This window comes from Oculina patagonica, chromosome 1 (assembly GCF_052425735.1).
Source record: "Oculina patagonica isolate OP01 chromosome 1, crgOcupat, whole genome shotgun sequence".
In the NCBI taxonomy this organism is placed as follows: Eukaryota; Metazoa; Cnidaria; class Anthozoa; order Scleractinia; family Oculinidae; genus Oculina; species Oculina patagonica.
Genome location: NC_135758.1, coordinates 44,166,117 through 44,181,716, shown reverse-complemented (window position 1 = coordinate 44,181,716; position 15,600 = coordinate 44,166,117). Strand labels below are relative to the sequence as shown.

The window sequence follows — 15,600 nt, the reverse complement described above, 5'->3', positions numbered from 1 at the left end:
ACCTTATTTTAGCCAAAAAAGAACTGGAAATACGTGTTCATACGACGGGATAAACGTTGACAATTTACGGTCAATACGAAGCACAGTCCGGATTTGAGGAAAACACATAGCAGCGTCCATTGACGGTATAAGACTTGCCTTATGTATCCAGTGACCAAAAGGCTAACTACTGCAGTAACAGCAACCGCTGACAATAAAATACGTAAAGAGCAGTATCGAGTAAAAGAATCGAAATCGATGGCGAAGAGAATGACCTTCTTTATGTGACGTCAGTGAGTGTAGACCGCAGCAATAATAAGCGTTTGTGTTTTAAGTCTTCAAATGAGGTGTCTGAAGATCTTCAAAACGTTTTTTTATTTTTTGTTTCTTGACCTACCATTACACAGAGTTTGAAATCCACTCCATGTCCCATTAGCCTGGCACATTCTGATGATTGATCCATTGAGAATGAATCCAGGATCACAGTTAAACTGGACACTATTGGGGAACACTGTGATGTTACCTGTAGAGGAGCCGTTCATGGGAACAGATAAAGGGCCGCAGTCCACAGCTAGAAAAAGGGACGAATCGCGTTTAGTTGCATGTGTAGCTTACCATCTACGGATGCGTTGGTCAATCAATGATTCGAGGACATCCGATGAAAATAAACTGAAGAGGTACAAAATGGACTGTTTGCGTTATTTTTTGTCTAACAATAAACTGACATTCGGAACCATTTCACAAGACACTCGATGATAATTCACCTTTTAAGTAGATACTTTGTCGTGTCCTATTGAAAATCGAGCGAATCTGATTGTTTCTCCTACTGTTTTCTATTCGCTGATAGAACACAACCGCGCACCGGAAGCAAAAATTCTTGAGTTGTGGACTACAAGCCTTTAGAGTGTCCACTAAAACAATTAGACTACTCGCAATTCACCATTCTCCAATCGCTACTCGCCGATGGAAAAACTCAAAAGGCGTTTACATTTAAACTTCAGAAAAAAAAATGTTTTCCCCACGTTTTTTGCAACTCAAAAAGCAAATAACAAACAAATCAGGACCAAAAAAAACTTCTGTCGAAGAAAGATGAATTTATTATTTTGTTGTAATTTGTGCTTCAGACCTACCGCCACATACGGTCGAAAAACCGCTCCATATTCCATTTGGCTGACACGTTCTTATAGTGGATCCACTCAGAATGAATCCAGGGTCACAGTTAAATAGTAAACTGTTAGGGAACACTGAAGAGTCACCAGAAGACGAGCCGTTCACGGGAACAGATAAAGGACCACAGTCAACAGCTAGAAATAAGTTCATAGAAAAATAATTATCTGAAACGTCTGGTATATTTTGAAAAAGAAGCAATGTGTTATCTGAAACCAAATCCTGAAGTAAGAGAAAGAAATTTAGCAACAAACACAACTTAGGCCAAGCCGAAAAAGAAACATCATACAACCTTGGCAAAATGTCTGTTTTCCACTCCACGTTCCATTTGCCTGACAATGCCTGGTATGAGAGCCCCTGAGATTAAATCCTTCGTCACAACCAAAGTGGATCTTGTTTGGAAAGATTGTGAGGTTACCAAGAGAAGATCCGTTGTTCGGGACTGCCAGGGGTCCACAATCTTTTGCTGAATAAATAAATAAATAAATTTTAATGGTTAGACGTTGTATTGTAGTATTATTTATACAAGCTAGTATGTGTTTGCAGAAGCAAGCAGGTGTGTGGTCAGTTAAATATAAACTTTTGGTAGTTATGGCATGGCTTGGCCTCTATGATTAAACCCTGACCACGTTTGTCAAGCAAGGTTTATCCGAAACTTACCAGTACAGATGGTTGACAAACCACTCCATGTTCCATTAGGCTGACAAGATCTTTTGGACGATCCACTCAGAATGAATCCAGGATCACAGTGAAATAAAACGCTATTGGGAAACACTGTAGAGTCACCAGAAGACGAGCCGTTCATGGGAACAGCTAAAAGACCACAGTCGACAGCTACAAAGAATGTTCAAAAGCATTTAAAAATGGGCTGAACAGCATTGACATTAATTGTGAGTCATCTACTACATGCAGTTCTCTACACAATGGGCATAGTTGTGATAGGCAATGATCACTGCACCTAATAAGAAGTTTTAAAAATATTACTTGGATTCCATTTACCAATAACTGTTGAATTGGCAATCCATTCCCTAGAGTCTCTTGTTTTTAATGTTTAAAATCTCTTCTATTATAAATATAATAGTTAGCAACGGATAATACAGGAAACTCCATTTTTTTCCTTTAAAAATCTGTAAAGATACGTTGGTCACAATTAATTGATAGGAATCAAGTCTCACCTTCACATGACGCCTCAGTGCCACTCCAAGAACCATCGGCTTGACAACGCCTGACCGTGGATCCATTTAAGAGAAAACCTTCATCGCAACTAAAATTCACTTCATTTGGGAAAGTTGTTTCCCTTCCAGTAATAGATCCATTCATAGGTACAGCAAGAGTACCGCAATCCTTAGCTGTACGGAAAAGGTAAAGGCATAGAAGATCAGTATGCAGAATAAAAATGTCTAGGTTCTCTCTATAGTGAACCATCAACCATATTCGCAGGAAAGAAAGAAAGTCCAGATAGTTAAATACCATTTACATGGTCTTTACCTTCACAAAAGCTTGTAGTCTTGCTCCAAGTTCCATTTGTTTGGCATTTTATATTTGGGGAGCCACGAAGAATGAATCCTTCGTCACAGGTGTGATAAACAAAATGTGGATACACTGTCTTTTCTCCGATGATACTTCCATTTTGTAAAGGCTGAGGCTGACCACAGTCAACAGCTAAAAAGCGATATCACAAAAAACAAAGGACACATCGCCACAGAAAGATATATACCTTAGTTGCAAAGTTCGTTTGCAAAAAAAAATTGAACAATACTAATAGGTACAAAAACCTTTAGCATATTAATATTGGTTCAAAATTCAATTAATTGATTGACTAGAGAAAATAAATTATGAAAAAGTAAAATGAATGATATATTTAAGCCGTTCGTCCGTCAGCCCATTTGATCACTACGAATGAATCAATATATCTCGAATGCAAAAGTATGCGAGGGAAAAGAGTGTGCATGAGAAACTTTGAATGGAGAAAAAATGACATTTATTCAGAGAAAATGTTTTGCGAGCAAGAACGAGTGCATTTTTGTAGCAGCATGTAACAGATGTTGTTGGTGTGCCATTGTTAATAACTGCGCTGGCAGACGCGGTTACGAACGAAAACAGGTGAAATTGGATGTCGAAAGTGGTAGATGATAGAATGGAAGTTGTTGATGTGGAAGAACATTTAACTTCGAAGTTGTGACGCGTACGGCACCGGTTTGATTGAGCCATCGCAAGCAGTATGGGTCCTATGGCGAACGGTATGAGGTATCGAGGGTGTGAGTCAATAGCAGCGGCGTATATAGCAAAAAAGAACATGTATGCAGCAGCCATGTTCACGCTTTATTGGTGTTCACTTTAAACCTACCACTACACACGGTTGGAAAACCACTCCATGTCCCATTTGGCTGACACGTTCTTATAGTGGATCCATTAAGAATGAATCCAGGGTCACAGTTAAATTGCAGGCTATTAGGGAACACTGTTGAGTCGCCAGAAGAGGAGCCGTTTATGGGAGCAGACAAAGGACCACAGTCGACAGCTAAAAAAGAAGTGAATGTAAACAACTTAAATGAATTCGTAAATAAATAATTTCGAGGATCACGTCTCATTTATGGAGGATATGTAATAATTACACCAGAAAGCTGGAGTTGATGGTTGCAATGGTGCCATTAATTTTGCAGTTTTTTAAAGTCATAAGGTAGTAAAAAATATTTTCTTTTTCCTCACACCCCTTGGTTTCATTTAAGTGAATCGACTGGTGAAAGGGGCAAAAATGCAGGGGATGTTGCGTCACTGCATTTACGAGATGCTAAACAACATAGACACGTCTAATAGACTCTTTCATGGCGGGTCTATTTTCTTTTTGTCATAATGCCTTCCTGCCTCGTCAACATGTAAAACAAAAGAATTTTTAGTCAAAAACGGGCTAGGGGCTTATTGCAGTGCACAAAAGAATAATTATTATGCTCGCCATTTATGAAAGAGGTCTATATGTATGACAAAAAATGTAAATTCAATAAAACTGATGATAATAGTAAGTGATCAAAGATACATTGACATATTTTAGAGAGAAACTTAAAAGAGATAGTACTAAAACAAGTAAACAAACAACAGTAACAACCTTCGCAAAATGTCTGATTTCCACTCCATGTTCCGTTTGCCTTGCAATGCCTGATATCAGAACCCCTGAGAATAAATCCTTCATCACAACTAAATACGATCTTGTTTGGAAAAACTGTCAGTTTGCCAATAGAAGACCCATTTGCTGGGAGTGCAAGGGGACCACAATCTTGTGCTGCAATAAATAACATAAATGTTTATTTAAATTCTACACAAGATGTCCAACTTAATCGCGGATCCAAACCCTACTCCAAAATCAGTATGTTCTTTATTAGGTCGGTGTAAGTGTGTTTTTTTCTGGTAATCATGGTTTGGTAACATATTTCGATAATGTTCGCTGCTATAATGAAATTGATATTCATGGGAAAAACCCATTTAACGAAGTCTTGTAATGTTGTACATAATAACCATTATAGATTTAAAGTTTTTTTTTTTTTTTTGCTTATTTTTTAAATATTTATATATAATAAAAATTTTATATATTTTATTTTATTATCTATATATATATTTTTATTTATTTATTCATATATTATTATTATTTTTATTATTATTTTTTTTTTTACTAATTTAGGTGGAATACCTATAAAAAGCTGGGGACATTTCTGGAATGCACACCTTATTGCAAGTGTAGACACGATAAACGACTATTGTATTGTATTGTATTGTAGAGTAAGTGTCTGAGAAAAAAAAGCAAGGATGATCAAACCTTGGCATTCCGTTTCGTTGCCACTCCATGTACCATTTGTTTGACATTCCCTTATCCAAGATCCGACCAAGATGAAGCCTTCATCACAACTGAACTTCACGGTGTTTGGGTATGTTGTTTCATTACCAACCATCGTGCCATTTCGAGGGACATGCAGCTCACCACAGTCAATGGCTTAAATGAAAATATCACAATAACCATAAAACAATTTAGCAGTAATAAACTCAATATACGCCTAATGGGAGACTTTTCGACAACAGATTGATTTACTGCCATATAAAGTGACTAAAAAAAATATTTTACCAGTCTTACCTTTACAAAATGTTTCAAAGCCGTCCCATATTCCATTGGATTGGCACGTTCGAAATGAAGGGCCATGCATAACAAATCCTGGATCACACCACAATCGGACACTGTTAGGGTACACCGATAGATTACCAGATAACGACCCATTTAATGGAGATTGAAGGCGACCACAGTCAACCGCTAAAAAAGATGTAAGACAATATCAGATAACCTCAAAGGGCTATGTCTGCCAAATACTTGAAATAAGCTAACCTATTAAAACAAAGCTAAGATCAACTACAACTCGGGGCGCGTGTTCCCATCTGGAATGCGAGACCAATGTACTAGGTAGTTCACATCATGACCGATCTTAGTGGAATTGCTGTCAGTAACGCATTTTTTTACTCTCACCTTCGCAAGTAGTCTCGTTTCCAGTCCATAGTCCATTAGCCTGGCACTGTCTTATTTCCGAACCCTTTAAAATGAATCCTTCATCGCACTGAAACAATACCTTGTTAGGGAAGGTGGACAAATTTCCAGTGGAGGAACCATTGACAGGTGCATGCAGAGGACCACAATCCTTGGCTGAAAGAAAGTAAACGACAAACTAAAGATTTGACTAGCAACTTATGAATTTTCAGCTACTTTAAAAGCAGATGGAAATCTCAGACTTAACGGTATTTCCGCTTTTTCTCAACCAGTTGAGATATGAAGCCTTGTTAAACCTTCCCCCTACGAGGCTGTAGAGTTTATTGCCAGTGCCGTGATCGTACACTCTCTTAAATCTCATGTTGACACCTCCTCCTATTTTCTGCCCCATAAATTTATTACTCGCCTGCTATAAGAACGAGTAAAATATTCTGCTCATAGGCCTGTGTGTGATTTGTTTGTTATTATGTGAATTGTTTATTTCATAATATGGGCAGGTTTAAATAGCTTATTGACCTGAACAACCAAAGACAGTCTCAACTATTTCTTAGGGTCGCTATTCCATACCAATTTTTAGTTTTCTTTACAGATAACCTACCTTCGCAAAATGTGGCATAACCACTCCATGTTCCATTTGCTTGACACTTCCTAATTACTGAGCCCCTTTGTATAAACCCATCGTCACAGCTGAACGCCATTTGGTTTGGGTATGTTGTCTTTTCTCCCGATACAGAACCATTGGTTGGCATAGGTAAAGAACCACAGTCTTCAGCTAAAAGGAAGCATACGTTGTCAGTGAGGAAACCTTTAGCCTACAATTATGTGGGGTTTTTTTGTCAATTTTAAAGGAGAAAGAGAAAAAAAAAAAAAAAAAAAAAAAAAAAAAAAGGGGGGACCGCGGAAAAGGGTTCTTAAACGGGAATTAAAATAAAACCGATTATTTTTGTTTTGTGTTTCAACAATGCATAGTCAACCATAGCGACAACATGCATTATATTTTTTGATATTTACCTTCACAAGTAGTTTCGTTTCCACTCCAGTTTCCACTTGACAAACACTGTCGTTTATTTGACCCTTGTAAAATAAACCCTTCGTCACAGGCGAATACCATCTCGTGCGGATATGTAGTCAGGTTGCCAAATAAAGAGCCATTTGTTGGAGTGACGAGCCCACCGCAGTCTTTTGCTGATGGTTTAAAAGATCAATGCAATCCAAGGTTTTTTGTTATCTTTAAACGATGGTTAGAAGGTACTAAATAATGTGGACTGTATTTAAAGAAGGCGGGGAAGAAGAAATTTCCAACTAAAACAAACGTAGTAGCACCCTAGAGCTGAATCAGTAACGTAGCGCGAATAAAGAACTGTGATTCAAATCGTGGTTTGTTAAAATAACTCTGTTTCTTGTTTTAAATCAGGACTCAGAGGGAACTCAAGGGGTCAAAAAGGACTACACCACGCGAACATCATTTATAGTTTCGTGCAAAGATAGGTGTTTAGGTGCTATGCTAACCCTAAGGACATATATGTCATGTACATTCCATGCGAATGCACCTAATTGAACAAAAGTGACCCTGTGAGCAACATGAACGAAGAACAATGGCACTAGGTACGGCTGGCCGCGAGTACGTACGAGTTCTTCTGGCCCCGCATCGTACGGAACCAGCAACATTTGGTCCCCTTCCCTCACTCTTCTCTGTTTCGCTTACACTAGGAACACCAGTTTTAAGTATAATATAAGAACTTTCCCTTTTCCTCTTGACCTGAACAATTAGACATTTTTCCAACAAATTTGTTAATGCCTTGGATACTTGTGTTACACTCATTTACCTGATTTTTCATAGATGTTTCCTTACAACTAAAATGTTACCTTCGCAAAATGTTTCATTTCCACTCCATCTCGCGTTTGATTGACATCTCCTGACTTGAGACCCTCTCAGGATGAATCCCTCGTCACAACTAAAGATGATTCTGTTTGGGAAAGTGGTCACCGATCCTGCTGATGATCCATTAGTGAGAACAGCAAGTGGCCCACAGTCTTTAGCTAAAGACAGATTGAAAGAAAATCATACAAAAGTTTTAGACGGAAACTTTGATTAGTGAAGCTAACCAGCTAAGCTAAGCAACCACATGTCAGATCAAAGTTGTACTTTGTAGATATTCAGTCAAAGAGTTCTTCAAAGACGTAAAGAGGATAGTAGACGTTACCATTCTCTTTGCGTCATAATAAAATCGATTTTCAACGATACTTAAAATTAGTACTTTACGACAGTTACAAGCAAGGCAGTGCCACACAAATTAACCGTCATACAGTTGAACTCTATTCAGCTTACAAAACAGCGAATAAAGTAGCCAGACGAACCTTCACAAAATGTGTCATTGCCACTCCAGTATTTGTCAGGTTGACACCGTCTCACTGCAGATCCTTTCAGGATAAAACCCTCATCGCAAGTAAAGATGACCTCGTTAGGGTATGTTGTTAGATTCCCAGATAAGGTGCCATTCATTGGAACTAATAGAGGGCCGCAGTCGTTTGCTGATGAAGACAAAAGATACAAAACACGTAAGGCAGCCTGAATGTGATAGACCATAAGAAGAAGAGGACACTTCTTATAACACGCTAGTCAGTTTGTCAAACTGTTTATTGTTTGGTAAGAGCACGCTCTTCGAATAAGCACCCTTTTTACCTTGACAAAAAGCGTTGGTTCCACTCCATGTTCCATTTGCTTGACACTTCCTGTTACTTGATCCAAAAAGTGTATACCCCTCATCGCAGGTAAATCGTAGCATGTTGGGATAAGTGGTGTTTTTACCAAACATGCTGCCGTTTCGTGGAGTTTGCAGCTTCCCACAGTCAACAGCTGCATAAAGACAAAAGAACGCTCAGCCCTGACTCTTTGTTTGTTTTGTGTGTTCTCTATAGACCGTCCGTCCGCCCGTCATTCTAAAAATCTCTTCATCGTTGCCTTGATGAGCAACTATTAAACTTACACCATTTTTTATCTGATCTTAGAAATTCTCTGATACCGACTGACATGACGCGTAGAGAAAATAATCCGGCGTCTTGTTAAAAAAAGTAACCTCCTATGAGGTCCTTGTTGTATTTCTCTTCTGATCTCCATTATTGCACCATATCGTTTTTTTTTTCGCTTTTTGTCTTGTTTTGAGGAGGACGATTTGCCAGAAGGAGTTAATTTTAAATTAGAAGGGTTTTTTTGCAAACTTGATGGCGTCAAAGATTTGAATTCCAACGCAAACATTTTTGTTCTTGCACTGCTGCTGCAAGTTACACAAATTAATAAAAATAAATAAAGTAAATCACTTTATTTAAGTGTCAATGTATTAAGCACTACTATAACAGTCGCCTTAAACGTCTTTAGTACATAGAAAAAAAGCTTTGTATTGGTTGTGCCAGAGTTTTGGATGCACGATTTGCCGTATAATGCACGACTTTGAGAAGGCAGAGAAACCTTACCACTGCACCAAGTCATCAATCCACTCCATGTACCATTTGCCTGACAAGTTCGAATGGAGGAACCACTGAGAAAGAAACCTTTGTCGCATTGAAAATGTACACTATTAGGAAACACCGTCAGGTTGCCAGATAAAGATCCATTTTTTGGAGCGTCTAAAGGACCGCAATCAAAAGCTACAAAATACAATGTGCATTACTATTTAGTAGAAGATAAACAACTACTCATGACGTGATGATAGTTTTGAAAACGTTACATTCACATTTTTTAGCTTCTCCTCATATAAAAACAATGAACATAAAGTAATTCGTAGCTGACACACCCTTAATTGTACAAATGCCAACGAGTCTCCTTACCATTACAAGATGTGTCGTTTCCACTCCAGTGCTTGTCTGCTTGGCATTGTCTAACCGCTGACCCTTGTAGAATAAAACCCTCATCACATGTAAAGTTGACCGTGTTGGGAAATGTTGTTAAATTCCCGGATAAAGTGCCATTCATTGGGATCGGCAAAGGCCCACAGTCGTTCGCTAAAGGATTAAAAGAGAGAAGCGTTTTTAAAGGGATGCAAGGTGACAATATTAAAATAATACAGGTATCCCATACAGATATGGGTATTTTCGAAGCTACAAAAACGTGGAAGTAACAGAGTATAGCTTTCCTTTGGAATGACCACATTCATAGGTGATCGAATTACCGAGATTGCGACGTGCGTCAAAATTTCTTGTCAAATCCTTGGTTTGAGCGTTCTTCGCTCGTTCTTCACCTTTACTACAACTTAACTTCGAAGAGATGTCGCATTATTCCCTTAATGTTCGCTGAGCCGCTCTTTCAACGTGCCATAATCGATAAGAACGAAGATGTCTGCAAAAGTGATTACGAATGTTTCCGCGCATGCCAAGATTTTGCCTTGAATTTTCGTAAACTTATTAAAATAAATGCATCTTCATAATTGGATATCTTTTGTTTATTCCAAAAACAACTGGTTCTCAAGTGCTGTTTGGACATTAATTTTTACAAATTAATTATCTTAACCTTCACAAAAAGCCTTGGTTCCACTCCATGTTCCATTTGTTTGACATTTTCTGTCACTGGATCCGTGAAGTGTAAATCCTTCGTCGCATGAAAATTGCAACATGTTTGGATAAGTCGTCCTTTCACCAAAAACGCTACCATTTTGTGGAGGATGTAGTATTCCACAATCAATAGCTGGAGGAAAAATCGTTAAACGGTAAGAAAAGCAATACAAATAGTCTGTTCCAGGCATGCTGCTCCCCAACAAACTGAGCGCCTGGAACAGGCTAACCTGCAAACGAATCATTGTAACATCATGCATTGTTCGTTGCCCTCTTAAAGTGGCCAAAAATACAACGTTTCCCAAAATTTCTATGGTAAATGATATCATCTCATATTAAAACTCAACAGCGATAAGAGGGAGAAAAAGTCCCTCAAAAGGGAAGTCTCCATTTCCTATCACGGTTGTGATTCGTCCGTCCAACTGTTTTCCATTACCGTAAGTTTGTGTGTTTGCCACGATATCAGAAAGGTTGGTCATGAACCCACACAATCTTAATCATAGCAAAATTCGTGAGTGACTTTACTCTGCTATAACGTGATTAATCCCTCTTTATCCTTTAGTAAGTCAATTCGATGGATCATTACAAGAACCGCTTGCCGTTCCGTTAACATTTTGTTACAAAAACATCCGACAAAGTGGCGAGGAAGCTTTAACTTGGCCCGACTCCGCGATGCTCGCCATCAAAGAACAGCTATGAAAGATTTCCGAAGTACATTTCTAGTAGTCGATGCAAAATGCTAGAACATTAACGACATAAAGCAGTTAGGCAGACAAAGAATCGAGCACCAAACCAGCAAGGAAACTAGCTGCCTCGGTGTGTCCTGTTAGATTTATATGTTCTTAGGGAGTAGGTACAAACTAAGAGAAGGTAAATTAGAACGTGTTTGTATAAGAAATGAAGGAAAATACGGCGAAACGAACTTGAAAAGTATGCAATTTTCCAATGACGTAAAACTTACAGTTTTTTTAAGTATGACCATCCTTACCACTACACAAGGTCTTCAAACCACTCCATGTGCCATTTGCCTGGCACGTGCGGACAGATGAACCACTGAGATTAAAACCCGGATCACACTGAAAATGTAAACTGTTGGGAAAAACCGTCCAATTGCCAGATAAAGAGCCATTTCTTGGAGGGTCCAGAGCACCACAGTCAACAGCTGCAACAGAAAAGCATTGTTTTTTAGTCTGTAGATTCACTGTAGATAATTGCTCACGGATTGATCTTTATGACGGGTTTAAAGATTGTTTTTGCATCAAATTTCACCTGAAATACGCATTTCAACAGTAAACATAAAGCAATATAAAGTTTCGTTCCACATAGTCCAGTAGTAAGTACTTATGAGAAAGGCCCAACAAGACCCTTAAATACAGATTTGGTATATCGCTCATTTAAAGTTCCTTCCTTACCTTTACAATAAGTTATCTTGCCAGTCCATGTCTTATTAGCTTGACAATGTCGGACCTTGGATCCTTTTAAAATAAACCCCTTGTCGCAGCTAAAGGTGACAAAATTAGGGAAAGTTGTCTTATTCCCGAACAATGATCCGTTTTGAGGAATAAGTAGCTTTCCACAATCATTAGCTAAAAGAAGAATAAGAAAATAATCATGTTTGCACCATATACATACAAATGTTGCAGCCTGAATAGTGCGTCATGGTTAAGTTGACGAAATTCTCATGTAAATCAAATATCCGGATTGACAATAGCTAACATATGTACCTTGGCAAATGGGATCCACACCACTCCACGTTCCATTTGTTTGGCATTTTCTCCTTGTCGAGCCAAGAAGTGTGAATCCTTCGTCACATTTAAATCTTAAAATGTTTGGATACGTTGTCAGTTCCCCATGCGCACTACCATTCTTTGGTGTAGATGGCTGTCCGCAGTCGATGGCTAAAAAGTAATGAGAACGAAATATGTGACGATTATGGCTACTGCACGTCATACATCATATTAAAAACTGGAAAAGGGAAATGAAAATCTTTGTCTAATTCAACCTGTGCATGTGGTATTGATTCCACTCCAAGTTCCATGGGCTTGGCACGTTCTCTCAGGAGAGCCGCCCAAAACAAATCCAGCGTCACATGTGAAGCGCTTCGTGTTTGGAAACACTGTCAGATCCCCAGATGATGAGCCGTTTAATGGCGCACCCAAGAACCTACAGTCGATCGCTTTAGGAAAAGAACAAGAAATGTCAAGGATAAAGAGGATTTCTTAGTGTTCTGGACTGGAGAAAAGCCTCACCTTTACAAGAAGTTTCAAGTCCACTCCATGTCTTGTTTGCTTGACACTGTCTGATCACTGACCCAATCAGAATAAAACCCTCGTCACAGCTGAATGTCATCTTGTTTGGATATGTTGTCTCATTTCCAATGGAAGAACCGTTCCTGGGTACGGTCAAGGACCCACAGTCATTAGCTGAGTATAAGATGGCAAAACAAAAAGCACTTTTAAATCAGCAATGACTGTCAAGCTATTACACTGCAGTCAATATCAAATCTGCATATATCAAATTGCATAATTATATACGGTGTGTTGCCTTTAACAAGATTGCATTTAATAAGGTGGGTGCAAAATACCTTGGCAACTAGTTTCATTACCACTCCAAGTTCCATTTGGTTGACATCTTCTTTCGGTAGCACCATGTTGGGTAAATCCCTCGTCACATGAAAACTGTAAAACATTGGGAAATGTAGTCTGTTCTCCAAAAACAGTACCATTCACTGGAGTTGAAGGTCTTCCACAATCAACCGCTAAGAAAATAAGGATGACAAATATGTTACTAATGTTCTTAGTAGTAAATGCAATCCTTATGAGAAAAATCTGAAAACAGATCAAATTTTCCACAATCTTATTACGAAATTTGCCATTCTCACCAAAACTCTACGTAGTTTAGGGACGAAAGACACTTACCATTGCAGATGGTGTCAGTTCCACTCCATGAACCGTTGGATTGACAGTTTCGAACACGCGAGCCGCTCATAATAAAACCAATATCACAGGAAAATCGTATGCTTTCGGGGAACACGGTAAGATCGCCATATGATGACCCATTCAAAGGAACACTTAGGCGTCCACAATCAACAGCTACAAACAAAATGACCAAAATAAATCAGCAGCAAAGTATATTCATGTATATTCCCAGTAAAAAAAACAACAAAATATCTAGTTGTTTGCCTACCTTCACATGAAGTAACGTTTGTGCTCCATGTTCCATCTGCTTGGCATTTTCGTTTCTCTGGTCCTCTCATTATAAAACCCTCATCACAACTAAAAGTGACTTCATTAGGAAAGGTTGTTTGACCTCCAAACATGGACCCATTCTTTGGAGACATAAGAGGCCCGCAATTTTTCGCTGTGATAATAAAAACGATAATATCACGTAAGTTTTGTTAATAACAACGTATTCTAAGTCTTTCCTGTTTTTATAAAGTAAATTAAAAACGTATGGATCAGATGAAAAGCTTTAGATCTTGGCACATATTAAGTACACGTCGATGTTATAGTATTACTATATCTACCAATAAAAAGCATAAGGTACATTAATGGGAATTTCCACAGAGTGGCTCTTTATCCATTGTTCCCAATCCCGATGTAGAAGTGTTGGGTTTTGAGGAGGGAGGAAAACCGGAGAACCCTGAAAAAACCCTCGGAGCAAGGCGACAACAAACAACACACTCAACCCCCGGAATCGAACCCAGGTCACATTGGTGAGAGGTGAGCGCTCTCATCACTGCGCCATCCCTGCTCTCCTGCTCCTTCACATACCTTCACACGTTGTCTCATGACCGCTCCAAGTCCCATTTACCATACAGCTTCTTACAGACAATCCCCTAAGTATAAAACCTTCATCGCAGAGAAAATGCAGCTTGTTAGGAAACGTTGTGTAGTTTCCAAGTAAAGAGCCATTTCTAGGAACTTGAACCTTTCCACAGTCAACAGCTAGAGAGAAAGTCAAAATAATGTACATTATAAAATCCTACAAACGGTCAGCTAATTCGATTGAAAATCACTTCGTTTAAATATAGTAAGTATTCGTACCTTCTTTAGCACAAGTTCCAAAAGACGTTTTTGACCTTCTTTACAGGAGTAGGCAGCGAGAATAACCGACAAAGTTCGATTAAATCAGATTGCCCGAAACGACGCAAGCATAATCCGAAAATTATAAAAACAGTTTTCCAGTTAAAATAAATGCTCTATGTATCAATCCGTCCGCCTGACCGTCCTTGCACAGAGACACGGTAAAATGTTTTATGTGGAATAAATTGTTGTGAAAAAAAATGACCAAGTCAAAACAGCGACTTCAAAGACTATAAAGAACACTTAAGACTGATATGCCGCCTTATTGAAGGTATGCTAAGTGAATAATAGACTGACAGCTTTGATAAACGTCTTGCACAGTTAACTGCATTTTAGTTATAAATATAATTCAACTCGTCGAGGCGCGGACACAGTTCGCACAACATTGCTCGTAACAAAATTGCAGTTTGTGTCCACTCCTGATGTTACTTTGCACTTTGAAAATATAAATTATAAATATAAATTCTGGACTGCGGCCTCTTGTTGTTTTTGTTTTCTACTAACGGTTGCACGTGGTCTCATTGCCACTCCATGTTCCATTTGCTTGGCATTCTCTCCAAGAAGAACCAGTGAGGAAAAATCCAGGCTCACAGGAAAACCGGATAATGTTCGGGAACACTGTCAGATCGCCAATAGATGAACCATTCATGGGATCAGGCAAGGGACCGCAATCGATGGCTAAAATAATCGAAATAAAACGAAAGATAAATGGGACATCAATCCTGCGAACATAGCCGCCTTTCATCTCTTCCGGTACTACGTGCGAAGAGCGTTTCGTGCGTAGTAGCGGGACCGAATGAGAGGCGGTTGTATTCGCAAATGGGACATCATCTTATAAATTAATTAATAATTGTAAGACTATTCTATTCATGATTTCTTTGATGGCTAGCATTGCAGAAATTATAAAATGCCAAAAACATTCCAAATGTGAGGCTAATGTACTCTAATTTATGCCAGCAATGTTGCATGCATGAGCGTTATGTTACATTAATGGTAATAAATATACTCAATGTAAAAATAAATATACCAATGGTTTTCGTTTACAACCTACAATGAAGTGTTTTTCAGCTCTTTTTAATTACAAACCTTCACAAAATGTTTGGTTTCCGCTCCAGGAACCATTGGCCAGACATTGCCTTTCATTGGAACCGTGTAGGATAAAGCCTTCATCGCAATTGAACTGTAACAGATTTGGGAAAGACGTTTTGCTTCCGTGCCTACTGCCATTTATTGGGTTATCAAGCTCTCCACAATCAACAGCTTCAAACAGGCAAAAATACATATTTCATTATTATGGTAATT

The 15,600-nt window shown here is 38.6% G+C and overlaps 1 protein-coding gene across 1 annotated transcript in view; it reads right to left on the bottom strand.

The window, feature by feature from the left end:
- The window catches only part of LOC144633063 (CUB and sushi domain-containing protein 1-like), a 62,324-nt gene that overhangs the window by 22,465 nt on the left and 24,259 nt on the right, over window positions 1-15,600 (bottom strand). Inside the window, exons 36-65 of the mRNA XM_078491839.1 lie at window positions 15,385-15,558; window positions 14,803-14,976; window positions 13,987-14,160; window positions 13,400-13,573; window positions 13,132-13,305; window positions 12,798-12,971; window positions 12,463-12,636; window positions 12,216-12,389; window positions 11,938-12,111; window positions 11,626-11,799; window positions 11,202-11,375; window positions 10,173-10,346; window positions 9,494-9,667; window positions 9,140-9,313; window positions 8,352-8,525; window positions 8,027-8,200; window positions 7,535-7,708; window positions 6,680-6,853; window positions 6,267-6,440; window positions 5,651-5,824; window positions 5,267-5,440; window positions 4,955-5,128; window positions 4,250-4,423; window positions 3,494-3,667; window positions 2,635-2,808; window positions 2,322-2,495; window positions 1,807-1,980; window positions 1,439-1,612; window positions 1,110-1,283; window positions 377-550 (exon numbers count right to left, since the gene is read on the bottom strand). Coding sequence (XP_078347965.1) covers window positions 377-550; window positions 1,110-1,283; window positions 1,439-1,612; window positions 1,807-1,980; window positions 2,322-2,495; window positions 2,635-2,808; window positions 3,494-3,667; window positions 4,250-4,423; window positions 4,955-5,128; window positions 5,267-5,440; window positions 5,651-5,824; window positions 6,267-6,440; window positions 6,680-6,853; window positions 7,535-7,708; window positions 8,027-8,200; window positions 8,352-8,525; window positions 9,140-9,313; window positions 9,494-9,667; window positions 10,173-10,346; window positions 11,202-11,375; window positions 11,626-11,799; window positions 11,938-12,111; window positions 12,216-12,389; window positions 12,463-12,636; window positions 12,798-12,971; window positions 13,132-13,305; window positions 13,400-13,573; window positions 13,987-14,160; window positions 14,803-14,976; window positions 15,385-15,558 — 5,220 coding nt within the window. The remainder of the gene's footprint in view (window positions 1-376; window positions 551-1,109; window positions 1,284-1,438; window positions 1,613-1,806; window positions 1,981-2,321; window positions 2,496-2,634; window positions 2,809-3,493; window positions 3,668-4,249; window positions 4,424-4,954; window positions 5,129-5,266; window positions 5,441-5,650; window positions 5,825-6,266; window positions 6,441-6,679; window positions 6,854-7,534; window positions 7,709-8,026; window positions 8,201-8,351; window positions 8,526-9,139; window positions 9,314-9,493; window positions 9,668-10,172; window positions 10,347-11,201; window positions 11,376-11,625; window positions 11,800-11,937; window positions 12,112-12,215; window positions 12,390-12,462; window positions 12,637-12,797; window positions 12,972-13,131; window positions 13,306-13,399; window positions 13,574-13,986; window positions 14,161-14,802; window positions 14,977-15,384; window positions 15,559-15,600) is intronic.